General features: G+C 35.2%; 4 protein-coding genes across 6 annotated transcripts; all 4 read left to right on the top strand.

Annotated features, from left to right (window-relative positions):
- Window positions 1–1969: 1969 nt before the first annotated feature.
- Window positions 1970–5971, top strand: LOC109012320 (protein NRT1/ PTR FAMILY 5.4-like). The gene is made up of 5 exons (XM_035685062.1): window positions 1970–2262; window positions 2383–2600; window positions 3753–4004; window positions 4162–4445; window positions 5006–5971. Exons 1-5 carry the CDS (start codon window positions 2166–2168, stop codon window positions 5850–5852), a joined length of 1698 nt encoding a protein of 565 aa, XP_035540955.1. The 5' UTR covers window positions 1970–2165; the 3' UTR covers window positions 5853–5971.
- A 2473-nt stretch (window positions 5972–8444) lies between these two features.
- On the top strand, window positions 8445–13040 carry LOC109012321 (protein NRT1/ PTR FAMILY 5.4-like). Of its 3 annotated transcripts, XM_035685063.1 has the most exons (7): window positions 8445–8473; window positions 8578–8704; window positions 9087–9177; window positions 9276–9493; window positions 10874–11125; window positions 11460–11734; window positions 12015–13040. In XM_035685063.1, the coding sequence occupies exons 2-7, from the start codon at window positions 8651–8653 to the stop codon at window positions 12901–12903; spliced, it is 1779 nt and encodes a 592-aa protein (XP_035540956.1). In that variant the 5' UTR covers window positions 8445–8473; window positions 8578–8650; the 3' UTR covers window positions 12904–13040. The 3 variants fall into 3 exon arrangements, with proteins under 3 accessions (XP_035540956.1, XP_018849437.2, XP_018849438.2); XM_018993892.2 differs by lacking the exon at window positions 8445–8473 and having other exon boundaries at window positions 8483–8704; window positions 9075–9177; window positions 12015–13005; XM_018993893.2 differs by lacking the exon at window positions 8445–8473 and having other exon boundaries at window positions 8484–8704.
- A 6536-nt stretch (window positions 13041–19576) lies between these two features.
- On the top strand, window positions 19577–22997 carry LOC109012322 (protein NRT1/ PTR FAMILY 5.4-like). The gene is made up of 5 exons (XM_018993894.2): window positions 19577–19753; window positions 19870–20087; window positions 20175–20426; window positions 20862–21136; window positions 21853–22997. Exons 1-5 carry the CDS (start codon window positions 19630–19632, stop codon window positions 22745–22747), a joined length of 1764 nt encoding a protein of 587 aa, XP_018849439.1. The 5' UTR covers window positions 19577–19629; the 3' UTR covers window positions 22748–22997.
- A 2098-nt stretch (window positions 22998–25095) lies between these two features.
- Window positions 25096–26685, top strand: LOC109012323 (two-component response regulator ORR9-like). Its single transcript, XM_018993895.2, has 5 exons — window positions 25096–25458; window positions 25607–25713; window positions 25810–25887; window positions 26026–26096; window positions 26220–26685. Exons 1-5 carry the CDS (start codon window positions 25356–25358, stop codon window positions 26410–26412), a joined length of 552 nt encoding a protein of 183 aa, XP_018849440.1. The 5' UTR covers window positions 25096–25355; the 3' UTR covers window positions 26413–26685.
- Window positions 26686–27372: the final 687 nt, after the last annotated feature.

Below are 27372 nucleotides of genomic sequence, written 5' to 3'. Positions count from 1 at the left end.
ATATATCGCCGGAAATAGTTGTTTTCAGCGATTTTAAAGGTGAATCGGAAGGCCATTTCTGTCGAATTTTTTGAACATTTTCGATAGACTAAAATCGCCGAAAATAGCAGATTTTCTGACGATTTTTTCCAATCGCCGTAATTGATCAAAAATGGCTTTAGAATAGTGGCGAACCTGCAGCGATTTATAAATCGCCACAATTGATCAAATGTAGCGATTCTGAAGGGTATTTGCGACGATTTTGAGCGCTGGAAAAGGCCATTTTTCTTGTAGTATATTTCTCTTAATCCAAATATTATATATGCCAGAATATTAATCCCAATCGTCAAGACATATTGCCTCATTTTCATAACAAATACAAATTAAAATAACTTTCCCAAAATATATTTTTAAAAAATGAGGCAAGTCATTCTCACAAAATTTTATAAAATCTATTTTTAAAATAATTTTCAAAGGACAATGTTAAGGTGCACACTAAATGTGCACACCAATGCAAATTATTTTTTCTTTTAAGTATTTTTTAAACATCCGTAATTATTAAAAAAACAATATAATTTTACTAATAATCAATTTCTTAATCATTAAAAAAAATAAAAATAAAATATATGAATAGGCACATTTAAGAGACATATTTAAGAGTTATAATTTTATTTTTTCAAAAATTTCAGAATTTTTTTTTTTCTAAAATTCGGTTATTCCCCATTTCTCGACACTTGCGCTTTTACGAGTTCATGGTGCATATATCGAAGAGTTGAATAATGAATATCACAAGCACCAACAAATTAGAAAATTGTGGTCGGCCACTTAATTTCGATCTTCATCACAGAGATCTCAAATAAAAGGTTGAGGATTTTTATTTTTATTTTATTTTTTTTGTTTGTTTGTTTAAATCAACAATCATCACTTTCATTTCATTAAACTCAATTAATATCCAATACAGACTTCTCATACTCAATACATGTACATTTCAACAGCTCGCTAGGACCCCTTCTAACCAAATCACTTCCTCAACATAATTTAATGCTAATTTACTTAAAATATGAGCAGCTTGGTTCCCTTTTCTTGAGATGAATTGATTCCTTTCAATTCACTCACATTTTATTTTCATCTTCATATATTTTATTACGAAATATTTCGACCATTTCGGGTTAAATTAATTAATAAAATTATCAAAATATCACATATTAATTAATGTGGATACCATCAAAATGAAGTCAACAGAACAGGGAGATTTGCTGGAAAAAAGTATGTAAGCATGATGAATTATGACAAAAATACAGCTGTAGAACAATAAATTATATAAGGAGTAAGGAGTCCATGGTCCACCGAATTAGCTACCCAATAGCTCTCCTCACTACACATCACGCCGGCCATATCGGAACAGGAAATAACGTACTCTTATAGGAATCAATTTTGAATAGTTTCTGTCGTTGTGTATATAAACAGAAGTAGAGATTAATTCATTTCAACTACTATCCTTTATATGTGATGTCTTAATCAATTCACAAAGAAAAAAGATGCTTCCATCGGAGCATTAATTAGTTGATTGGGTGAGGAAGTACTTAACGAGTAATGTTAGATACAGTCTTATAATGTATAAATATTTTATATTTATTTTGAAAAATAAAAGGATCCACAATTAAAAAGGGAATTCTTTAATATAAATCACAAATTTATTCAAATATTTTTAAAGTGAGTGTACGGAACCTGTACTCACTAATACTTTATACAAATCATTTTCCTAATTTAATACTGCACGGTGTCATGATGCATTCAAGACAAATTGAACTAATTTATTAGTGATAATTAATCATATAAGTGAGTAGTTTATGTGAATATGTTCAGTTTAGTATACTAATTAAATAATTAATAATAAGCTAAAAATCCCCACAATATTAATTATATTATAATTCTATGAAACGAGCTACATAGAGCACGCATGCTCCGAACTACGTGTAAGATGTACAGAAGAAATCATGTATTCATTCGTAGGCCAGATGATAAAGTAGCCATATTAATTTTATAACATATTTGAGGGTGGCTATGTTAAAGTACCTAAATACCCATGGAGAGAAATTCGAAGTTCAAACTCACCTATATAAACTATAAAGGACTCCAAAAATGCGCAGGATTGCCCAACCTCATGCATGATCTCGGTCTGAGAAATGATTGAAAATGGCCGCCTTGAAGATACCAAGGAGTACTTCACCCCACGGAAACCAACCAAGGCTGGCGGATGGGACGCTGCCATTTTCATCATCTGTAAGCTGCTAACCAAGCTCTTCCTCCTCCTTTAATTTGCCACTCATAATATATATATACATACATAGATACCGATAATTTTTTTTTTTTTGGGGGGGGGGGGGCATTTTTTTTTTGCAGTTGTTGAAGTGGCAGAGAGATTTGCGTTCTATGGCTTGGCTAGTAACCTCATCACGTACCTTACTGAAGAACTCCAGGAGCCCAACTCCACTGCTGTTAAGGATGTAAACACCTGGCTAGGTGTGTCCTATCTTTTCCCCATACTTGGAGCTTACATAGCCGACTCTTTCCTCGGTCGCTTCAACATCATCCTTGTGGCCTCCATCATCTATTGCACGGTACTAAATACCTTTTTCTTCAATCCTTCAAGTTCTTTTCGAGGAGGATATAAGAGATCGCTCGGATGCACATGATCTCGATCGTGACTGGTATGTGTGTGTGTGTATATATATATATATATATGGATGCATGCACATCAAGCTCGTGGTTAGCTTTGGATGGAGTTTCGGTTGCTTGGGTAGTTTCTTCCCAGTTTGTTTCATGAAATTATACTCTTCAGCCGCCGGAGTTTCTTGCCCTTCTTCGTTAATTTCTTCCCCATCTTAATATTCTTGAGAAAAAGGCAGGACGTGAAATAGCTCAAAAGTTTCTTCATTCTTCGTACAATTTGTAAAATCAAACAAGTAAAGCCAGAAATATGATCTCAACACAGATCTAACCTTTACTCACAAAACCCTTCGCCGCCACTCTTACTCGATCGCACATACAGGCTCACAAGCTTGCAAACAAGCAAAAGCCTCTAGCACTAGTGATCAGCTTGCACCCGAGCTAGCTACGTACACGTACGGTGATAGTACTACTACTGAAACATGGCTACTACCATCGCATGCTCTACGAATATTACAGTATCTTTGACCTTTAAAACCAAGAACCCAAAAGTACTCCCCCTTTTATAGGCAAGTAGGTGACTGGAGGTTGGTTCTCAGAAGGTCTGGAATGTACAGAGAGACACGTATAGAGGAGAGCTACGAAGATGGTAGAGACCGGCCGCAATCTAGCTAGGCGGTACGTAAGTCGGTCGCTTTATGCGCATCTCTATATAGAAAGCCCGAGTATTTCTAAAGCGGCCGCATGTTTTAGGCCCCTCCCATACGCACACCCCGGCCCGCGTTTTACATGCAAAAACCCTACTCATATTTACGAAATTGCTATATATTGCATATATATCCACAAAAAATGAGAAGTGATTGCTCTGTCTTCAGTAATTTGTTTTTTTTTTACGCGTGTCTTCACTCGGCATGGGATGCTATATGATTCATCATTTATACTGAAACAACAACAAAATAATACTAAATCTTTACAATAAATTATACCGAACATACAAATCATGCGGCCTTCATTCGATTAACAATTACTATGGTACGGTACAGTATATAGTAAACTTGATGATCATCATGGTAATTAATTTCCATGGTTTTTATGTCACACAGGGAATGGCTTTGTTAGCCTCATCGGTCTCAATAATACCATTGAATCATCGAAAAGCATTATTTTTCACAGCGCTCTACATAATAGCAGTCGGGGAAGGGGGACACAAGCCATGCGTGCAAACCTTCGCGGCGGATCAGTTTGACGAGAACTTGCCGGAGGAGAAGAAGGCCAAGAGCTCATTCTTCAACTGGTGGTATTTGGGGATAAATATTGGAGCCACTTCATCCACACTTGTAGTGGTATACATAGAGGCACGTATAAAAAATAATCATTCCATGTTGTTGTTGTTTTTTTTTTTTTTTAACGTAAAAACTGTAATATGCATGTGCATTATTAATTAATTTCTTTCCTAAAGTTACCCCAAAAGTACTCCACCTTTCCAGAATTTGTAATTAATATTGTGTACAGGATAATGTAAGCTGGGCGGTAGGTTTTGGAGCCTTGGCAGCGGCAATGGCAGTGTCACTGCTAGTATTTCTGCTAGGACTGAAGAGGTATAGGAAGCAGGGTCCCCTGGGGAGCCCATTGATCACCACGGTGGCCCAGGTGCTCATGGCGGCGGCACGCAAGTGGCGCCTGGAACAGACGACCAGCGTTTTGGGCGTTTGTTGCAATCCCGAGAGACCTGGGGTCTACATGAAGGATGGTCAAACGTTGAAGGAAAGGACTTTGGTTCTTACAAATCAGTTGAGGTACGTACGTGTCAATTATAATCAGCATTCAGTGCGTACCATGCTCTATTATTAGCCTCTTAAATTAGTATGTAAATAGATCGAACGGTTGATGTGGGTCCTAGGCTGGGACCACCATATCAAATCGTAGAAATAATTCAAGATCAAATCAATTAGTTTGTCGTGTTATTTATTTTCTTGATCTTTCTTTCTTTCAATTTGGGATGGTCTGCAGCAATCGGTTAACCAAAAAGGGAAATAAATAAGACATTGCTTGCCAATGTTGTTGTCCAATTGTCACGCATTATTGTAAAAAATAATGCGTGCTATAGAGTTAGACGCTATTCCTTTCACTTCAACAGATTAATTATATATATATATCACACACCCCTCACCATGAGAGGAGTCGCGTCAATATTGCCAACTCAATATGAAGGAATTTTATTTGTTTTGGACGCAATATTTTTGGTATCAACAAATCATGTCCGAGGAATATGTGATTCTGTTGGAGAAATGTGTTCTTCATTTTTTTATTAAATATTTTTTATTTTTAAGTGATTAATACAAGAAAATTAATGCAGACTTCTAGATAAGGCAACGATCATTGACGACACTGATGCATCAAGTGAAAGTAGAAACCCTTGGAGGCTATGCTCACTGAATCAAGTGGAAGAAGTTAAGCTCGTCCTCCTCCTCATCCCCATATGGTTGTGCTCCTTAATGTTTGCCGTAGACGCAGCCAACTTCCAGACCTACTTCACCAAGCAAGGTAGCACGATGAACCGAGCAATCGGACCTCATTTCCAACTTCCCGCAGCATCACTTCAAGCCCTTCTCGGAATCACTGTCATGGTCGTTGTTCCGGTGTATGACCGAGTTTTGGTTCCGATAGCGAGAAGATTTACCGGACACCTTTCTGGTATAACTTTGCTGCAGAGGATAGGTATAGGTTTATTCTTGTCCTCGCTTAACATGGCTGTGTCAGCTGTAGTAGAGGCAAAAAGGGTTAGCGTGGCAAAAGAACATAACCTTTTGGACAGCCCTAAAGCAATGGTTCCAATGCTGGTTTGGTGGTTACTTCCACAATACATACTTTCTGGTTTGGCCGATGTTTTCACGTTCGTTGGGCTCCAAGAACTGTTCTACGCTCAGATGCCGGAGTCGATGAGAAGTTTGGGAGCCGCAGCATACGTTAGTGTTGCAGGCTTTGGAAGCTTTGCTAGTAGTGCTGTTATATCTATTGTGCAAGCAATCAGCTCGAGCTGTGGTGAAAAATGGCTTGGCAACAATCTTAATCGCGCACACCTTGATTACTTTTATTGGGTGCTGGCCGGAATGAGCGCTTTGAATTTGTGTGTTTATATAGCAATTGCTAGGCGTTTTATGTACAAAAAAGTCGAAGGGGATGATATAAATATACTTGACTGAAAGGGGCATGCTAGCATGATTTTAGTGCATTATACGATCTATATATATACAATATTATACTTAACATTGAGACTATTTTGTTGGAGGTTCATATATTGTTAAAGGAAACAACTCATTACAAATCGGCAACAATAGACATTAATCCATTTTAAAACAAATTGTACAAACAATATAAAATAATTAAATAACAAATGTATAAGTACTTCTATTAACTTGCATGCTGATAATTTAAATTTATGCATGTTTTTATAATAGTCCCCAACTTTCCAATTTATGCATCAAGTAGAAACCTTTGGAGGCTATGCCAACGTGATCCCGTGATAAAATGCTTGTTTTTTTTCCACGAACAATTTTTGTGTCATCAATTAATTATTTGCCACGAATCTTAGTAAAACAATTCATAGCAAAAGACCATATTTCTTGTAGTGACAGAGGTAAATACATATATATATATATATGCATGGGCTAGCTCATAACTAATTGCAAGGTAGAAAATATACTACTAGAATCCTAATTTCATAAATTTTTTAGTAAAGATGATTATAGAATACTTTTTTGAAGGCATGATATTAAAGTCGACATGATTTTCCACAATGAAATCCAACGAATACTGAGATATAAATTATGTCTAGCTGCTTTCAAAAAATGTTAAGTTTAAACAAAAGTTGAAATAAAGTAATTCACAACATCCGGCTAAACTCAGTTTTTTCATCCATCCATTGCTACTCTTATTCAACTTATAATTTATATGTTCAACCATTATATTGAAATAAAGAACGAACGACCTAAAATTCATGTTTATTTCATCAATCCATCATTATCATTTTTCAACTAATTACATTCTCCCAAGTAAATTTCTTACTTGAAATCATATATATATATAATCCCTATTTTATAAAACCTTCCAAAAAAAACCATTTCTATAACTCATATACTGACCCTTAAAACGAAATAATAATAATAGAGAGAGAGAGAGAGAGAACAGAAGTCGCTATATCTTCCTTGATCTAGATCTGTCTCCCAAGTAACAAAATGAGATTTTTTTAAATATGTATTTTCCACAACTAAGCAATGAATGCTAAAAAAATAAAAAAGAGAGAGACATGATAGCTAGAACAAACGAGGTAAAAACCTAGGAAGTTGAAAACAACCATTTTTTTAAAAGAAACAATTGCATATCATATTTTTATATATATTAATAGCTAGATACGTCATGTTAGGGTCGGATATATGCATGCTTATTGTTTCATGTTTCCTTTGTCTCTTTCTCTCTTCTAACTATAAGCTGCATGCGCGCAGTGTGTGTAAGTAAACATGTCCAACGGGTGGAACTATTAGACCCATTTAGATTAAAAAAATATTTTATCTCATCTCATTTTATTATTATAATTTTTTTAAATTCTCATATAAAATATAATAAATAATTTAATTTTTTCAAATCTCAAAACATTATTAGTATTAAAAATAATATTATGATAATATTTTTTTTTAATTTTTATCTTTTATATAAACCATCTATCTCATATTTAAATTCAAACTCGTCCTAACCGGTCAAATCCACTTGGCCATCGACTTTGAAATACTGTTTGGTGGGTTTCCCCCTTCTTTTTTTTCTCTCTCAGTACACATGCCAATTAACGAAGGAACACGTCCAAGGGTGGAATAATTACTTAGATTTTCCTCTTTTTTTTTTCCCTTAAAAACAGAGTTGATTTATTATTATTATTTTTTTTTTATAAAAAAAAGCGTAATATTATAACTTTAAAAAATTGATTTGTTTCCGCGCATGGCAAAAGTTGGTGCTCGATTAGGTAAGACATCTTTTTGTGCCTTAGGCACCCACATTCGTGTGCTTGACTGTTTTGATCCGAACCAGCTTTGCTGAGTACCCACATTCAACATTCAATACCACTCTGCAAAATTTATACGTTCACACAACTGCATTGACAAAATAAATAACACGAATATAATCTATCGACAAGGCAATATTGCCCCCAAACAGACCACCGTTCAATACACACGTGTGTGTATATATATATTTATAGGCGCATTAGAAGATGATGTGCCAAGGCAATGCCCGCATTTATAGAGTTTTCTATTCTCTCTCGTCTGCTCGTCTATTAATAGCAGTGCGACTAATCTTTAGAAAATGCAAGCAAGCATGCATGCATGCTGCAATATCTACTCAAAGTCAATGCGACTGTAAATACCTTTTGTCATCTTGCATATAAAAGCAAACCACAGTCTCTTTGATGATCAACCGCATCCATCAATTGCAGACTCTGTAAGTAGGACGTATGCTTTAAATGAGTGAGAGATCTTGCCATATTTTTACTGCACATATTTAACAGCCATGGCTATGGGGCTTCTGGAGTGAAAGGAAGTTTAACACAACAGATAATGTAATCAAAGTGCCGGCTCTAATATATATTCTCATAATCGTGCCGAGTATCCAAGGCTTCTAACGTACGGGACTCTTCATCTCTTTATAAAAAGGTATACACAACCACCAAAACTAGGGACTAGTTATAAGAGTACAGAAACTACTACTTTTAGTTTTAAATAAACCTTTATTTGCATGTCTCTCTCTCTTTCTGCATATTTTCTCCGGGACATGCCTGGTTTTTCCCTCTCATAATATTTTCACACAATTTTCGTGGATGCATGCATGCTTTCTATAAGTCTAACTGGTTTTTGCTCTATTTTGTTGGCCACCCGCCCCCAGTACACGCGCTCCTACACATATACATCCTATATATCCTGATCAAGAAGCGGCTAAGGACTAGACACAAATCAAGATGGCACCGTTAGTCGCCTCGAATCATGCTCTGCTTTGCCTTCAACCTTTCGAGGTGAATATACGTCTAATTATACCTGTAAATGTTCAGGGTTTCTTTTGCTTTCACCCCTTATTTATTTGTCATCGACTCATAATGAATCATTCATGATAAGCCAAGATGCATGCATTAATTAATCCCAACTTATATATCCGTTTCATTGAATTATGTGTCTATTTATGACTAATTAAGACGACTAAAAAAGTTACTGCACTAGCATTTTCCGTTTTGACGACCCTAATAAATGTCGAGAAGAAAGTGATGATATATATATTAGTAAAAATGCACCATCGAAACTATTTAATTTTTCCCTTGCAATCTAAAGTCCGCTCTTTACACCGATCGATCTCTCAAGCCTTTTTGTACCGTCTCTGCTAACATATAGTTAGTCATGCAGGTTGGAAATGGCTATGAAGATACCAGGAGAGAGGTCTCTAGACAACATAAACCCGCTAGGGGTGGTTGGAAAGCCGCCATATTCATAATCTGTAAGACAACAGCTTGTTCCTCGATCCTCCTGGCGTTGATGATCTTCAGGCGCTTCACCTTCTTAATGATTATTGATCTCTTGATGTTTTGGTTGCAGTTGTTGAGATGGCGGAGCGATTTACATTCTATGGCTTGTCCGGGAACCTCATCACCTACCTCACGAATGAACTCCACGAATCGATTCCAACGGCAGCAAAGAATGTCAACACCTGGGTTGCTGTATCATGTCTCCTGCCCATATTTGGAGCCTTCATTGCTGATTCCTTACTGGGTCGATTCAAGACCATCCTCTTGTCCTTCGTCATATACCTTATGGTAAAGCTAGCTAGTTAGCTATCACCTTGTCAATTATTTCTTCCTACACAAATTTAAGAAGAGTTGTGCCACACAGAAGGTTTATATTCTGTATATCCACTTGATTTTATTTTTTTATTCTTATAAAATAAAATTATATATTTTTAAGTAGGTGTGCAGGGTATGAGATTTATGCTTAAAATTTTTCATTCAAAAATGTTGATTAATTATCACTATTTTTTAGGCCCTGTTTATAATATAATTGTTCTCAGATATTTTCAAATTATTTTACTATTATTCATAATTTATTCTTGATTACTATTAATAAACTATTCACTACTTCTCACAAACTATTTTATTATCATTCACATATATTCTGAAATATACTTAACATTCAAACCCAACCTTAATCACAAAATTCAAGAAAAATGCTCATATATTTTAATTCATTTTCAGTTAAGAAATTGACTGCTAATATATTTATAATTATATATATATTTTTTAAAAAAATTAAAGGTATTTAAAAAATATTTAAAAGAAAAAAATTACAATTATATATATATATACTGAAGGCACGCCCAGCGATGCATGCTGGGCGGCCGAGTAGCACCATCTATTCCAACAATTTTTATTTCCAAACAATTTCTACTCTATAATCTATATATATTTCTACTACAATTTCTTTTTTTTTAAAGAAACTAAAAAAAATTGACTTATTTTCTTATGAATAAAACTCCTTGATTACATGAAAATATTTATGAGAAGATGTTGAGTGATACGATGACGATTTATATTTTATACACATGAATACATATACTAGGAATTGAATTTCGAAATGATAGTCTAAACGAAAATGACGTAGATGTTCTCATGCATAACATATATATATATATATATATATGTGTGTGTGTGTGTGTGTTGGGCATTTTTGTGTGGAGCCAGTTTCTATGTTGTGAGGCCTGATTTGATGATCCGATTCCACAAAAATTCATTAGGATTTTTTAGTGAATTTTCAATGGGCCTGACTCCAAAAAAATTTATTTGACTTACCGTTTTAGCTCTTGAGCTAGTCCGATCTTACCCCTAATTAGGATTAACTTGTTAATACCATAATTAGGATTTCGCCGCACATAAACACATATATATCGTATTTTGTATGGCCACTAAAAGTATTATTGCATTGTGTATTTGACTTTTAAGAGAATAAAATATCTTGCACGTAGACACGTCATCAAATCATGTAAATCTTATGTCAATATGTGATTGATTTTATTTTTTCGCTTTACGTATAACCTTTTCTCTTTCCGTTACTAACAATATCTACGTGTTGTATACATGTTATGTGTGCAAGCATATCTTTTAGTTCTAAATATTATACATGTTATGGGTTTTATGTCACAGGGACTGGTTTTGTTAACGTCAACAGTCTCAGCACTCCCCTTGCATCAACGTAAGCCCATGTTCTTTGTAGCGCTCTACATATTAACAGTGGGGGAAGGCGGGCACAAGCCGTGCGTGCAAACCTTCGCGGCTGACCAATTTGACGAGGATTCAGACGAGGATAAGAAGGCCAAGAGCTCCTTCTACAACTGGTGGTATTTAGGAATAGTGGTTGGCTCCACTTCTGCCATTCTCGCAGTAATCTACGTGCAGGTAAAAATCTGCCCATTTATTAATTAATAATATTTTTAATTGGAGGAGATAATATTCGGACAGATGATTATTATAGTCTAATGCAAAATCGACACGTATATTCCAACATAAAAAAAGGTTTATCTAAATATAAATATGAAAAATTTTACTTATCATCCCACACCACACACAATACATTACTTGATTTTTTTTTACTAAATATATATCGTATGGATGATGAGTAAAATAATTTAATTAATTTAAGAGAAATAAAATTAAAAAAAATAATTTTTTTAAAAGAATAAGAATAAGTGTGATGTATAATGATAGCAAAACCTTTATGTTATGCGCACAGGAAAATGTTGGTTGGGCCGTGGGCTTTGGAATGCTGGCAATAGCATTGGCAGTATCACTAGCCATATTTTTGTTAGGAATGAGGAGGTACAGGAAGCAGGGTCCACTAGGGAGTCCATTAACTACAGTAGCACGGGTACTTGTGGCCGCCGTGCGGAAGTGGCGCGTGAATGAGACACGCGACGGTTGCGGTGTGTATCATGGAGATGAGAGTGATAGATCCCATGTTGTGGGTCAAGTTAAGGCTCGGACTTTGGCACGTACCGATCAAGTGAGGTACTTCCCAATTTTAATGGGTGCACTTGCATATATGTACTACTTTTTTTACAATCTTTTATAAAATTATATTTTAAAATAAAAATATTTATGTAAAGTGATGTTAATTTTATAAATTATTTTATAAAAATACCCATAATTAAAAATATAATTGTATAAAAAAATTAAAAAAAGATTGTATATCTATCATTTTCTATATCTATCATTTTCTTTTCCTAGACTTTATGATGTTACTAATTTATAATTGTCTTACAAATAAATAAATAAATAAAAAGTGCAGATTTTTAGACAAGGCAATGATAATTGACAACATCGATGCCTCGAGAAGTATTCGAGATCCTTGGAGGCTATGCTCTTTAAACCAAGTTGAAGAAGTGAAGCTTGTCTTGCGTCTTATCCCAATATGGTTGTGTTGCTTAATGTATGCCGTAGTCGAATCCCAAATCGGAACCTACTTCACCAAGCAAGCTAGCACAATGACCCGATCCATTGGACCGCATTTTGCTCTCCCCGCAGCATCATTTCAAGCTCTTATTGGCCTAACAACCATAAGCATTATACCTATCTATGACCGGATTTTCATCCCCTTGGCTAGAAAATTCACAGGACTGCCGTCCGGCATAACTATGCTACAAAGGATAGGCACTGGTTTTTTTCTCTCCATACTAATTATGGTTGTTTCGGCTCTAGTCGAGGGCAAAAGAATCACCATTATAAAAGAGCATAAGCTCGTGGACAACCCCAAAGCAATAGTACCAATGAAGGTGTGGTGGTTGTTACCACAATATATGCTTTTTGGTTTGTCCCATTTGTTCACGATTGTTGGGCTCCAAGAACTTTTCTATGACCAAATGCCGGAGGCAATGAGAAGCTTGGGAGCAGCACTATACCTTGGTGTTGTAGGAGTTGGATTTTTCGTTACCAATGCTGTTATTTCTGTCGTTCAGGCTATTAGTTCAAGTGCTGGGGAAGAATGGCTCGGTGGCAATAACCTTAACTGCGCACACCTTGATTGCTTTTATTGGGTGCTGGCTGGATCAAGTGCTTTGAATTTCTGTGTTTATGTATGGATTGCCAAGGGTTTTGTGTACAAAAAGGTTGAGGGGGATGATGTTCCAGGAGATAAAGAACTCTGTTTTGTCAATGGATGCCCAGATGGGGAGGCATGAGACCCACAAGGCCATAATATATGTATATATGTACCAATCTCCAAACAATCTGGATCTTTCTTTAAATTAGTTTTTATTTAATTTACATTTTCAGACAACCACTTGATGAAAGAGAGAATTAGGTCTCGTTTGGATTCAGAAAGTTTTTTTTTTAAGAAGAAGACGGCATCCCAATTTTATTAATTGCCCTAATTTGTGACGGAGGAAAATCGTAGTTTCAACAATACACCTGGGTAATACAAATAATCGAGAAAACCAAAACCTAGACATCAAAAAATCAAAACCATCCAGAAACAACACACAATAACAAAACAGTACAGGGCAAAATCAAAAGTAGGCAAAAAGAGCCAACCCTAGACAAGAATAAAGAAACCTGTAAAAAAAAAACACATGCAAACGAAGATAAATAAGACAATTAAACCACAAACAACTTATTAGAAAAAACTACGAGATCCGCAAATAAGGTAAACTAATTTTGTCTATGCAGAGAATACCTCTGGGGTTACTAGGAAGCTTACTAGACCAGTCCGAATTTAAACCACCAGCTCTTCTCTTAGTAAGAAAATCAACCACAACATTACCTTCACGAAAAACATGATGCACTCTATTCTCCAAGCAGTTAAGATAACCATGCAACTCATCCCAAAAATCCTCTAAATACCAGATATTAAAACCACCCTTAGTGAGCCAATTAACCAATAGTTGAGAATATGTCTCAATTTCAACCTAAACAAAACCTAGATGATAGCACCTATGAACACCTTCTAGCAAACTGCGCATCTCAACAGAATTATTAGAGCCCTAGTCCAAGAACACAGAATAAGTTGCAAGAAACCTCCCACAGTCATCACGAATAACGCTGCCAGCACCAGAAGGCCCAGGATTATCAAAACTACTCCCAGCAGTATTAAGCTTGACCCAACCCTGAGGAGGCCGAATTGATCTCACCACACTAACCTTCTTAGGTCTAGGGGTAAAATCGAAATATCCAATATTTATAAAATAGCAACATCCTTATTAGAAATTGTAGACACTTCCATGATCAGGTTCATAATATGGCGAATCCATAATTTAATAGTATGCTAAACCGAAATAACGCTATCGACCCTTTCTTCAAATTTGGCTTTACAGTGCCGATCCCAAAACTTCCAAGAAACAATAGACGGGAAAAGACCAAATATATTCAGAAAATGTTTCATTTCATCTCATCCCATTGTTACAACTTTCTTAAATTCTCATACAAAATTGAATAAACAATTCAATTTTTTCGAATCTCAAAATAATAATAATATTAAAAAATAATATTCTAAAAATATTTTTTTTAATTTTCATATTTCATCTAAAATCATCTCGTCTAATCTTATCTCTGAATTCAAACCAGCCCTTAAACTTAAATTTACCTTCGAAATTTTATAGTGAAATCTAATAGATCAGGCCCGAATAGTGTTTATGACTCGCACATGAGGCCTGCGGTGAGATTATCATTTTAACATCCAGGACTCTCGGGTTGTTGGAAATAAAATGGAAAATTATCATTACAGCCGATTCAGCCCTCACTTAATTCTCCACTAGATGGGACATTTAGGATATATAATATATTGTTAAACCAAGGATTTGGATGTTTAGAAAGTTCATAATTGTTATGATTTGAATGGCGAAAATAGGTAGAAATTGGAGCGTTGATTACCTGAGACTGTCCAGATTCATTCTAATGATAGGAGCAACAAACGCAACCAAGCTGGACATGACATCACTCACTGTAAATATGCATCTCCAACCTTGCAATTGCATGCATTCCCCTAAAGATTATCTAACAGAAATAATTACAAACTGCTAAAATGATCATGAAAATCAATCCCAACAATGCACGTATCATTCATTGAAACCTACTTTCTGGAGTAGGCCGAGCGCATATCCACGGAGAGTTTTTGTGGTAGGCACGCAGCCACTATAAGTCTTGAAGGTCAAAGCTTTCTAAATATTAGGTAGACACTGTAGATTAGCTTCGCATTTAGATGGGGCGAGCCTGGTCAAATTCGGCAGTCCTTCATATACAAGCTCGATTGCCAATCAAGTTTATGTTTAATGAAGTATAGTACCTATCATAATCTACTTTTGATATTGCTGCACGGCTTGTGGACGATGATTAGCTGATTATAATACCATTCTTACACTCAATGGATATGAAAACAGACTCACTGAGTTATCCACCTCCTTACTCAAAATTTTAAGCCACTAGATTTGTACTCAACAATGTTATATATTAACCACAGCAGATTTTGACGGCTGATTTCAACACTGCAGATTGTCCTTGGTTTGAAGTTTCGTAGAACATAATCTTGGTCTAGAACTTTATAGATGTGCAATTGGGAAGGTGGTATATATGTGCTGATTGCAAGCAAAACTCGAGATTGTAAGAGAAATCCTCTCGAATAATCTCGATGTCCATAGTGTAGTCGGTTCAGAACACACTATCTTGAGCATACTCCTATCTGGTGGGGCAGCAGCTTTCTGTGCATGCAGCCCTCCTAGACTTGCTGAGTAAACGGACTGTGGAACATGTTCAAGGCATATCAAGTGTAGAAACCCAACATTCAAATTCAAGAAAAAGCGTATGGTACTGCCTGTCTCTTTCCCTCAACTTCTTTCACATTTGTGTCCAGCAGATCTTCTATATACACATGATCTTCTTTAGGTACATGAACTTGCCCCTGGACCTTTGAATTTGGATGCCATTTTTATCAAGGATGTTCTGGCAGACAGGAAGGTAATGCATAGATCATCAATGGAAAGTTGTTTGTAACCCCACAATGTGATGATGGACCCTATAGATGTTGCTTTGATTGATTTAAGTCATTAAGTGCTCTGAGGACTAATGGAGCAGAAATGCAGCAAATACCTTGTACATGTGCAGTGTATAACTGCTGAGAAGCAGAAACTAAGAAACAGTAAATTTTCCTTTCCTTTTTTATGTGGGGGCAAGTTTGATAGTTTATAGCTACAACTAAGAAACAGTATTTAAACTTCAGTATAGTATCTGTGCTGCCAGTTTGTGTATGGGTTTGTCATGTCAGGCATTATGTGGGAGGATGCTGCCCAAGTATCTGGGAACACAGTATGCATTGTCCCCTTCTGCAACTCAATGTAATCAAAAGTTTGCCGAAGAGTGTCATGGAGCTCCTTTAGGGTGCCAATTCAGACACGAAAATATTATGTAATTTCTACATTGGATTATGTTAATTTGTAATGCCAGTGATGAACACCCTTCTTAGAGACTGAGCAGCTAAAGCCTAACTTACATGCTAAGTTGCTAACGATTTTTGGACAGTCATGTATGGTTGGGAAAATTGTGTCACCATGATGTGTGCGCGTATCATTTAATTAGCTACTGATGCCAGGCTATAAAACAACTTTCCTCTTATAGGGTCCGGCACTACTTTTTAGCTTAGTTCATGAGTTTTTCCGACCATGGAGAGTGATTATTTAATAGACACGGGCCTTTTGGTGTGGGCCCTCATCTCTCTACAACACAGTTTGACTTTGAGATACCTTTTACAGAGTATACAAAAGCTTCAAGTATAGAATATAAAATAAGATCTTAACCTGCATTTCAAGCATATCAACATTAGCATTGCCCAAAGAAAAAGGAAACCATCACCTGAAAGAGACTCCCTTTACTATAAACTAAATCAATTTGACCATTTTATTATCTACATGCTAATTTTGAAGTTCTTAAACAGCTTAACATTTTTTTTTTTAATAAAGTAACAGATTATAGGTTAGACAAACGCTATAGTTATAAAGATCCCACAAATTGACATGACTTCATATGATACGTTAGATCTATTTTATAATAAAAATATATTTATAATCTAACGTATCTCATTAAGTCACGTTAGTTTATAAATTTACTTTTGTAAAAAAAATTTATAGTTAAAACATCTTTCTACCTGGTAGCTAGTGGTGAGATCTTCTAATGTAAGAAGAAAGGAATTATGTCATATGTTGAAATTTATTTACGAGGGAAAACTTAAACTTTTTAAAGGGTCGATCAAACTATTCGATGTAATTGATTTGATTTACAAAAGAAGAGTGGACTAGCCTACCAATATATATTGTGCAATAATATTATTGGGAATGTTTTGAGGTCAGTGGAATTGATTTTTCTTTTGATTTTAAGGGGTTTAGTGGATCTGTTGTTTTCAGAAAAGAAAGAAAATATATGGCCTTGGGAAAATAAGATCTCAAGTGCCTGTATTAAATTATAGGGTACCACTGTTAACACTGTCAAAAGAAAAAGGAAACAAACACCAGATCACAAGAATCTTTTCAATGTAAACTAAGAGAAGTGCTACATGAGATAGGAAAAAATTATATAAAAATAAAATTATAAATTGATGTGATTTTATTTAATCTGTTATATCTAAAATAATTTGTGATATGATAAATCATATAAAGTCACGTCAATTTATGAAATTATTTTATATATTCTCTTTATACCTAAAGTATTTCTCCAAACTAAATCAATTCAACCATTTTAACCATTTTTTTTATAAATTCCATCTTCTGCAGAACTTCAATTACACACACATATATATAATATATGTATGAGAAACGATAGTTACAATTATGAGTGTGCAAGTATCGCACAATCATTTTTAAAAATATTAATAAATATAAAATTTATATAAAAAAATTAATTTTTTAATAATTAATTTTATTATTTTTTAAAATGAATGTACGGCTGACATAGTGGCGAGATCTTCGGATGTAAAAGAAAAAGAAAAATATATGTCGTGTGCTGAAATTTGCACAAAGGGAGGAGAACTTTTTAAAGGGTCGATAGACAAAACTATTTGATGTAATTGATTTGATTAATAAAAGAAGCAAAGTGGGATAGCCTAGGCTACCCATATCATCATGTATATATGTTGTGCAATACGCTAGGCTTGGTAATGTCTTGAGGCCAGTGGAATTGATTTTTCTGTTTGGTTTTGGGGAGTTTATAAGTGGATGTGTTGTTTTCAAAAAAGAAAGTAAAAAAATACTGCTACTTTTTTTTTTTATGTTCATTGTAATGTGTCTAAAATCTAAATCATCGCGCAAGGCTCAAAAGTCAAACACAAAGATATAAAGGAACGTCGGCAAAACTTATAAAGCACCCTCCATCTTTTAGTGGATAGCTTTGGAATGCATGAAGCATATGGTAATCTTATAAATTGACCATTATTACCGTCGGCAAACCCAGTTAGCATTAATATATAGTTCTGATCAATAATTAGTATTAAAACGTTGATATTTTAATTTAAAAATAGAATAATGCTCATTACTTCATCATCTTAAACTAATTATTAAGATGTCTCTCTTGATGTGACATCACTATATAGTATCACTTAATTTATTAAAAAAATAGAAAATATAAACACAAAGAAAAATACTATTCTGCTGTCCCAAACGTACTACTCGACTTGACCGTTCGGTGAATATATATTTTTTTTTATCAAATGATGGAAGAAGTAATTTTAAGTATATTAATATATTTTTTTAAAATATTTTAAAATATTATAAAAATAAAAAAAAATCTAAAATTACTGTACAGCACACTTGAGTGGGCTACTCTAAGCCCTAGGCGCAGAGTAGCCTGACTCAAACACAAAAGTGGTAAAAATAACATAAGAGAAAAAATCTATTCATCATCCTAACTTCTATCATCCTCCTATCATCTCATGATGTAGTATTAAATGATAGCTTTATAAGTGAAATATAATAAATAATTTCTAATCATCTAATGACACATCATAAGATGATGGAAGGATAATGAAAGTTGGGATGATGAATAACATTGCTCAACATAAGATTTTAAATTCTATCTTTTTATATTTTTGGATGTTCTTTTATTTTGTATATATATATATATATATATATATATATATTAATGAATTGTGTAGCATTGGTGCGACGCCAAGAGGATCATATGAACAAGAGCACTCGTAAAAATAAAATATGGTTTTTTTCTTTTTCTTGCTTTACATGAGATATGAAACTATAACATAACATGACACGATCATGTGATCTTTATTATTGGACATATACTAATTACAATTAAACTTACACATGATTCTAATTTGGCTTTGGCATTAATTGAAAACTAAGGATTGTAGATAAGACAATAAGCGATCAGTACTATATATATTATAGACATGGGCGGAATCAGAAAATTTAATTTGGAGGACTAAGTTAAGAAAAAATAATTTTGGGGGGTTAAATAGTAATTTTAATATGGTCTATTTAAACTCTTCAAAATAATTTAAACATTAAAAAATAATATTTGCAATATGTAGATTTCATAAATCTAAAATTTATAAAAAAAAGTTATTTTTTAATAATTAACTCTATTTTTTTTAAAAATAAAATATGTGAGATTTTAACACGCTAAGCTGTCCCTAGCAGGCTAGCATTAATACTCCTCAATATTTTTTATTTGTTCAAGATGCGAATTGCGGAGCTTAAAACTATTAAATCTAGCATACATCATACAAATAAAATATAAACCATTGATTCATTGCACGTGCGTCCACGTGTTCACGGCAACGCACAGAGAGAGAGAGAGTGACAGTGCTTCGGACTTTCGTCCGTGACTCCGTATATATATAGGGGGGGGGGGATCCATGATTCCATATGCCAAAAGCTCTTAGATGTGAAATTTCGTTCACCAGCTAGCACACCATGGATAGCGCTGTAGTACCAGAGTTGATCATTGAAAATGGTGATCACAGAGATACAAAGAAGGTTTCCACCCAGCAAAGATCCTCCAGTAGGGGTGGCTGGAATGCTGCCATTTTCATCATATGTAATTCTTGCTAGCTCTCTTTCACCACCATCGCCATCTTCTTCTTCTTCTGCTTCTTGTTCTTTTTAAAAAAAAATTGATTTCCTCCTCAAACTTGTTAATTTATCTGTTTGCAGTCGTTGAGGTGGCAGAACGATTTGCGTTCTATGGCGTGGCCGGAAACCTAATCACTTACCTCATAACAGAACTCCATCAGCCTACGGCCACCGCAGTTAAGAATGTCAACACCTGGGTTGGCGTCTCAACACTCTTTCCGGTGCTCGGAGCTTTCGTCGCGGACTCCTTATTGGGGCGCTTCAAGACCATTCTCATCTCTTCCGTCACCTTTATCTTGGTAATTACTTCATCTAAAACCACAACTAAATGCCCATACATGAACAGAACATCCTGTGTTTGATCATGGGTTTTCCTTTGGCCGCAGGGAACGTTTCTGTTGACCTTGTCGGTGTCGGTAATACCTATGCATAGTCGCGAAGCTTTGTTTTTCATTGCGCTTTACATATTGTCCGTCGGTGAAGGCGGGCACAAGCCATGCGTGCAAACCTTTGCGGCAGACCAGTTCGACGAGGACTCGCCGGAGCAGAGAAAGGAGAAGAGCTCCTTCTTCAACTGGTGGTATCTGGGCATAGTGGCTGCCGCCACTGCGGCCACGCTGGTGATAATCTATCTGCAGGTAACAAAATTCTCCCTCCGACCAACACAATCTTCTTCCCTTTCCTTTTCCTTTCTGTAAACAATCTTAATTTCCACCTTTTTTGGTTTTGACATCTCCAATCGTGCATTTGATATATATCCAGAATTAGATTAGATTGATTTTGATTGAATTTGAACAAATTGGATTGTAAAAGGTACTGGTGCATAGAAATTGATTATGCGGCAGACACGATAATTCTTTTGAATATAACAGATGTGACTATATATTAAAAAAAAAAAGTAAAAACTATTTCTGGGAATTTCATAAAAAATCATCAAAATCATGTGAACATAATGATTGAATATAATTGATAATTTTTTAGAACAGTTTCCGTGTACTTGTTTTCAAAAAAGCAAGAACAAGTAAATCATTCCAAACCCGAATTAATCTCACAATGTTGTGTATACTGTGCAGGACAATATTGGGTGGACCTTAGGTTTTGGAGTGTTGTTAGGAGTTTTGGGAGTAGCATTGGCAATCTTCTTACTGGGAATCAACAGGTACAGGAAGGAACGTCCCGTCGGGAGCCCATTCACGACGGTGGTACAGGTGTTCGTGGCAGCAGCTCGAAAGTGGCGGGTGAAAGGTACGCGCGAAGGTTGGGATGTGTACTGTGGAGACCAGACGCGTGGGGCCGGGTCTTATGGACAACAGAGCGCTCGGATTCTGGCCAGAACTAATCAATTCAGGTAATAATGAGTCAACGTCATTATTTTTTTCTTTTTCTTGTGGGCGAGTTCGTCTAAAACCACAAGTGACGTGGTACTCATGCGTGGGTGGTAAAAAGTCACAGGCTCTTATCCTAGTGGGTCACTTCTTGAGTAAATCCTGTGGTCAAATGTGGGGGCATTTTTTTGCCTTTTCTAGACAAAATTTTAACTGGGTTGGCAATTGTTCACCGAATCTTTAATTGTTGACTCGGAATTACGCACATTTAAGTCTTTAACTTGTCACAGCTCAGTACTGCAATTGGAAGCTATTCATTTGAAAGTCTAGAATCATAGAGATGAAGGAGTGGGGTCCAATTATCAGATCCGTCAATTATTCTGTAAAGATTTTTTTAGGAGGTTCAGGACATATGGTTTTGATCATTGAATCCCACTGCCATGCATATCTTTTTCCATCCAAGAACATCAATTTGTCTAACTTTTGATAATCATAAATTACGGACTTTGTATTCCAAATTCGTGAAAGTCGAGGATTTTGATGAGTAGTGTGAGAAGAACTTGTTCTTGTTTTCTTTAATTATATAGTGTAATTTATACCTAACTTTGAATTTCTGCCAGAAAACTTTGAATTTTTGCCTGATATATTATGTACTTCCTCGAGTTTAATTATGATCTTACAATAGTTTTGTCCTCTAAATTACCCAAAAGTTTATATCAGTACTGGTTGAAAATGACAGGTTTTTGGACAAGGCAATGATCATCGACGACATTGATGCATCGAACAAAACCAGAAATCCATGGAGGCTATGCTCACTCAACCAAGTTGAGGAAGTAAAGCTGGTTCTCCGCCTTATCCCCATATGGTTCAGCTGCATAATCTTCAACGTAGTCCAAACCCAACTCCACACCTACTTCATCAAGCAAGGCAGCACGATGGTCCGGTCCATCGGATCCCATTTTCTGCTTCCGCCGGCATCACTTCAAGGCCTCACCGGCATCACAATCCTAATCGTCGTTCCAATCTACGAGCGAGTTTTCGTCCCCGTAGCCAGAAAATTTACAGGACACCCATCAGGCATTACTGTGCTACAAAGGATAGGAGTTGGCCTATTTTTCTCCATTCTCAACATGGTTGTTTCAGCTCTTGTAGAAGCCGAAAGGGTCAGCATTGCCAAAGAAAACCACCTCTTGGATAACCCAAAAGCAATAGTCCCAATGGCCATTTGGTGGTTACTCCCACAGTATATAATTTTAGGTGTGTCCGATGCATTTACTGTGGTCGGACTCCAAGAACTATTCTACGAACAGATGCCGGAGGAAATGAGGAGCATTGGAGCAGCAGCATATCTTAGTTTGATTGGAGTTGGAAGCTTCATAACCAATGCTATTATATCTGTTGTGCAGGCAATCACAGCAAGGTGTGGTGAGAAATGGCTTGACAACAATCTGAATCGTGCACATCTCGATTATTTCTACTGGGTGCTGGCAGGGTTGAGTGCTTTTAGTCTGTGTGTTTATGTATGGAATGCCATGCGCTTTGTCTACAAGAAGGTCGAAGGGGATCTTAAAAAAACCAATGGGCAAGCACAAGTGCTGGTTTATCATGGGTGTTCGGTTGGAGATCGATTTTGAGACTGGATGGGCCCATGCATATGTGTTTCGGCTTGTTTACAACTAGGTTATAATTTTATATATATATATAAAAAGAATGCAAACAAGAAACAACTACGATAGTATAATGGAGATAAGCATTTGATATAGCAATAAATGGTGTTAGATAATCTTTTTTATTTTTTGGTTTATATAATAAATATGCCCCTCACTTAGCTTAATCTACTAAATATGATATATTATGGGGCTTGCCGCTTGGTGCCTGATCCTAGTCATGTTTCTATCAATAATTACTATATATATATATTATCAGTAATAATTACCGTATAAATATATATAACATGTGATCTAGTAGAGCCTCCTATATAATAATATAATCGTTACTATAGTTAAAAATAGATGCTACAGAATTAAATTTATAAGATTTTATATGATATATTAAATGTATTTTATAATAAATGTAATTTTACAATCTAATATATCAAATCAAATCATGTCAATTTACAGATTTACTTATATATATATATTTGTGACTAAACCATTTATCTAATTCGAATAGCAGCAGGGAAAAATAGCAATAGCTGGAGCCTGCTCATCGTATCATACATTATTAAATTGGGTATCCAGACGATTTAAGCATGGCCTATCTTTAGGATAAAGTCATTCCTTCTTACTGTTTTAATTTTCTGTCATATGAAGATTAATAGACGTTAAACCATCAAAAGACAGATTTGACAAGCGTTCACGCTTACATACGAAAAGGGCGAGTCCATTCATTTTCATGAAAAAATAGTGACACTACTCAAGAAAAAAAAAAAAAAAAAAAACTTGGAAGGAATTCTCAAGGATGATATAACCAAATGTCCTGCAAAATTAAGTAAAAAATAATAAATAATAATGAAATATACATGAGGGGCATTTCTGAATTATTGTTATGTATATAAGTAATTATACTCTTTACTTTAAATCTTTTTTTCTTTAATTATTTGTAATGATGCAATAAATTTAAAGTGATATTGAAGATTATAAAATTTAAGTTAATTTTAAAATTTTAACCGATTTTTTATTTTTTATTTTTTATTTTTTTACGAATGAAAAGTAAAAAATGAAAAACAAAAATTTTGAAATCTGGAATGGAAATATGTATGGTCACTGGTCAGGAAAGAGACCGAAGATAAATGAGAAAAGGCAATAGAATAGACTTGGCTGGCCTGGGAGGTGAGCAGGAGCACGTGGTTTGGCACAAAGGGAAGGTGGCTATTGAGTCACCGTATCTCTTTGGGAGATTTGATGGGGCCGCCTTGTCATTACCTCCCCAGTCCTCCCCTCCAAACCAAATTCCCTTCGGCTTTGGGCTTCCCTTCCAAGACACTTCTCTTCAGCTACTGCTACTTAAAGCCAATGGAGATCATGTGGAAGAAACAAAGTACTACGAATTGAGGGGCCGGCTGGGGTACCCTTTGATTATTATTACTCTGTCTTTACCAACATCTCTTCTTTATTGCCCATCGAAAGGAACAAAAACAAGGGGAGGGAAAAAACACAAATTCTTCCACTTTTCCTTTGTTTTCTGTATTGAACTCAACCCCAAAAAGAGTGAAACTTGGGACAAATTCTTAGGCACATGACCAAGAAGTATACAAATCTCGAGCAAGATCTCTTTTTTTATACTTCTTTTGATCCTTTGGAGTGACTAATGTCATTGCAGCACATCTTATTTTGGTGGATTAAAGTAACAAAAAATCTACAATCGAGAATAATGCTGAAATCACAACAGAAAATCAGAATCCGTTTAAGAAATGAGATCTTGATCTCCTTGATTTAATTTTGGCCGAATATTCGGCCTCGTTTGGTTATACAATTCATATGAAATGAGATGTTTTGTTAAAAATTAAATTATTTATTATATTTTATGTTAAAATTTAAAAAAATTATAATAATAAAATAAAATAAAATAAAGTGGGATGAGATGATTTTATATATCCAAACTGAGATAACTTCTAATATTAATATTAGATGATTGAATATTGAAGCAGAGGTCAAAAGTTTAATTACTGGACCCATGTGTTAACAATGTGAAGTCTCTTTTGCAATATGAGTATTTTCTTCGGCCATAGATTGAGATGATCGCCGGGAAGTGGAAAAAGGACCGATACTGTATTTACAGAAGAAATTTCCACGCGGAAATGGGTAAGAATTTAGAACGTTAATTGGGCATGCAGCACGTGCATGGAGGCCCTTTCAACTTGTGCCCTCTAACAGTAACTGCAACGAAAAGACACCAATAAGCTGACAACCTTATCAAAAGGGTCAAATGAAATATTATGAAAATAGGAAAAATACAGCACCTTCTTTGCTTCTTCACCCATTCAAATGGAATTATTCTTCAAAAAATCAACCTTGAAGATCCGGGAGATTCTTGACGAAATCTGTCGGATCTTACTTTCCAAACTGTCAGATTTTCCTGGAGGATTCCCTTCTCTTTCTGACCACCTCATGGGTTCCCATTTAAAAGTCACACGCCCTTTGTTCTTTTCTTATATCTCCTTGTTGAGGTTTTCTTCATCTTCATCTCCTTTCTCTTTTCTTTTGTTGGGGTTCTTGCTTTTGATATATCCGAGCCACAATCATGGGTATGGCTACAGATGCGCAATTCCATGTTCTGGCTGTTGATGATAGTAACATTGACCGAAAGTTGATTGAGATGCTCCTCAAAACCTCTTCTTTTCAAGGTAATTTATCTTTCATTTCTTCGTTCTTTTGGTATTGAGAAAGAAGTTTCTGTATTGAACCAAGATCAGTAAGCAAATAAGGAAGTTGGTGGTTAGAAGGATGATATTTTTATTGCTTATTCTTTCTGGGTATGTTTTATTTCCACAGTTACTGCAGTGGATTCTGTTAGCAAGGCTTTAGATTTCCTGGGTTTTCATGAAGATGAACATAACGAAACCATTACTCCCTCTGTTTCTCCAAATGATCATCACCAGGTATATGATCTTCTCCCCAAATTGTTGTTAAGTATTAATGTTTTCTCTGTGATTGTAACTCTTATCATCCAGTAACTTATATATTTGCTCAAATAGGATGTAGATGTCAATTTGATAATCACAGATTATTGTATGCCGGGAATGACGGGCTATGATCTTCTTAGAAAAATCAAGGTAAGCTTCATTGGCATGTAATCAACTGCTGATTTTCCCTTGGGCTATATCATTTAGGGTTGATATTTGCAGTTCTCTGAACAGTTTCTTGGAATAAAAATCAATCTGATTTTGGATTTGATTTGATTTGATTTTCAGGAATCTGAATCTCTTAAAGATATTCCAGTTGTGATCATGTCCTCGGATAATATTCCATCAAGGATTAACAGGTAAGGAAACCACAGAAATTTTCTTCAGTTGTTTAATTCCTAAAACTTCACATGATTTTAAATTGATAAATCAATATTGTTTTGATTCAATTTTTAATCTAACATGGTTAATCATTTTGTCAGATGCTTGGAAGAAGGAGCAGAGGAGTTCTTCCTGAAACCAGTTCAATTATCTGATGTGAATAAGCTTAAACCCCATTTGTTGAAGTGTAGAGCCAAGGAATCACAACCAAACATTAACAATAGAAATGGCGTGGAAGAAAGGCATTCTCCTGACAGAACAATAACAAGTTATGGCGGATTGGAAGTGGTCTAAACATCACTTGATAAGAATAATATACAGGGTATCAGTAGCAGGCCAAGTTACAGACTCATAGAACATAGGCCTCTTTTAATTATTTTATATCCTTATTATTTGTACGTTTTCTAAGGCTGATTAAAGAGGCTCAAAAGAAGTATTGATTCATAAAGAGTGGAGAAAGATATATTTAGGAATTTGGGTTGGTTAGTTCTTTTGTAAATTAAAACAAAAGGATTGGTTCAATTTTGCTGGCTGATTTACAGAATATGTTTTTATTTTTATTTTTTATTGGTGACTTTATTGCATGATGTTGCCAGTCAAACACGTACAAACTGTAAGGAAACTTCATGTGGTTGAAGATGGGTAAGAACTTGAAATCAATTCTGAAAGTTTCCAGGTCCAATTTCTCGACCCTGCTGGTATGTCCTCACAAATGGCCGTGAGAGTGGAGGAAATGACATTTCTTGAGCCTGAGATGTGTTGTGGCTCGATGCCATTAAAAGAAAAACGCTACTCTGCTGTTCCGTACCACTTGGTTTGATCGCTAGCTGAAATTATTATTATTATTATTATTATTTTTACCGTATGATGATAGAAGTGATTTGAAATATCTTGATGTATTTTTTTAAAAAAATATATTTAAATATATTAAAAAAATATGAATAAAAAAAAAATATTTTTACAACTAGCGGTAACATCGGAGAGCAAAGTAGCACCGCCTTTTAAAAAAAATATATATATAGATCGACATCAGTAGCAACAATGGCCCAAGTCCAGGTTCAATGACTAAAGGGAAAGCTATACGTACCTGAAGCGAGTTCAAGTAAAGGCCTGTGATATCTTGGTTTTTGGAATATTTTCCAACAAAAGGGAAAAAGGATGAGATATTGGTAACGGTGAAATCTTGGTTTGTTGGTAATATTTACTAACGAAACGAAGGCTTTAGAACATTTTTATTGGCTTGCTTAAAATTTA

Source organism: Juglans regia, chromosome 14 (assembly GCF_001411555.2).
Source record: "Juglans regia cultivar Chandler chromosome 14, Walnut 2.0, whole genome shotgun sequence".
NCBI classification, from domain to species: domain Eukaryota; kingdom Viridiplantae; phylum Streptophyta; class Magnoliopsida; order Fagales; family Juglandaceae; genus Juglans; species Juglans regia.
The sequence above is the reverse complement of the archived record's forward strand: the minus strand, read 5'-3'. Positions and strand labels throughout refer to the sequence as shown.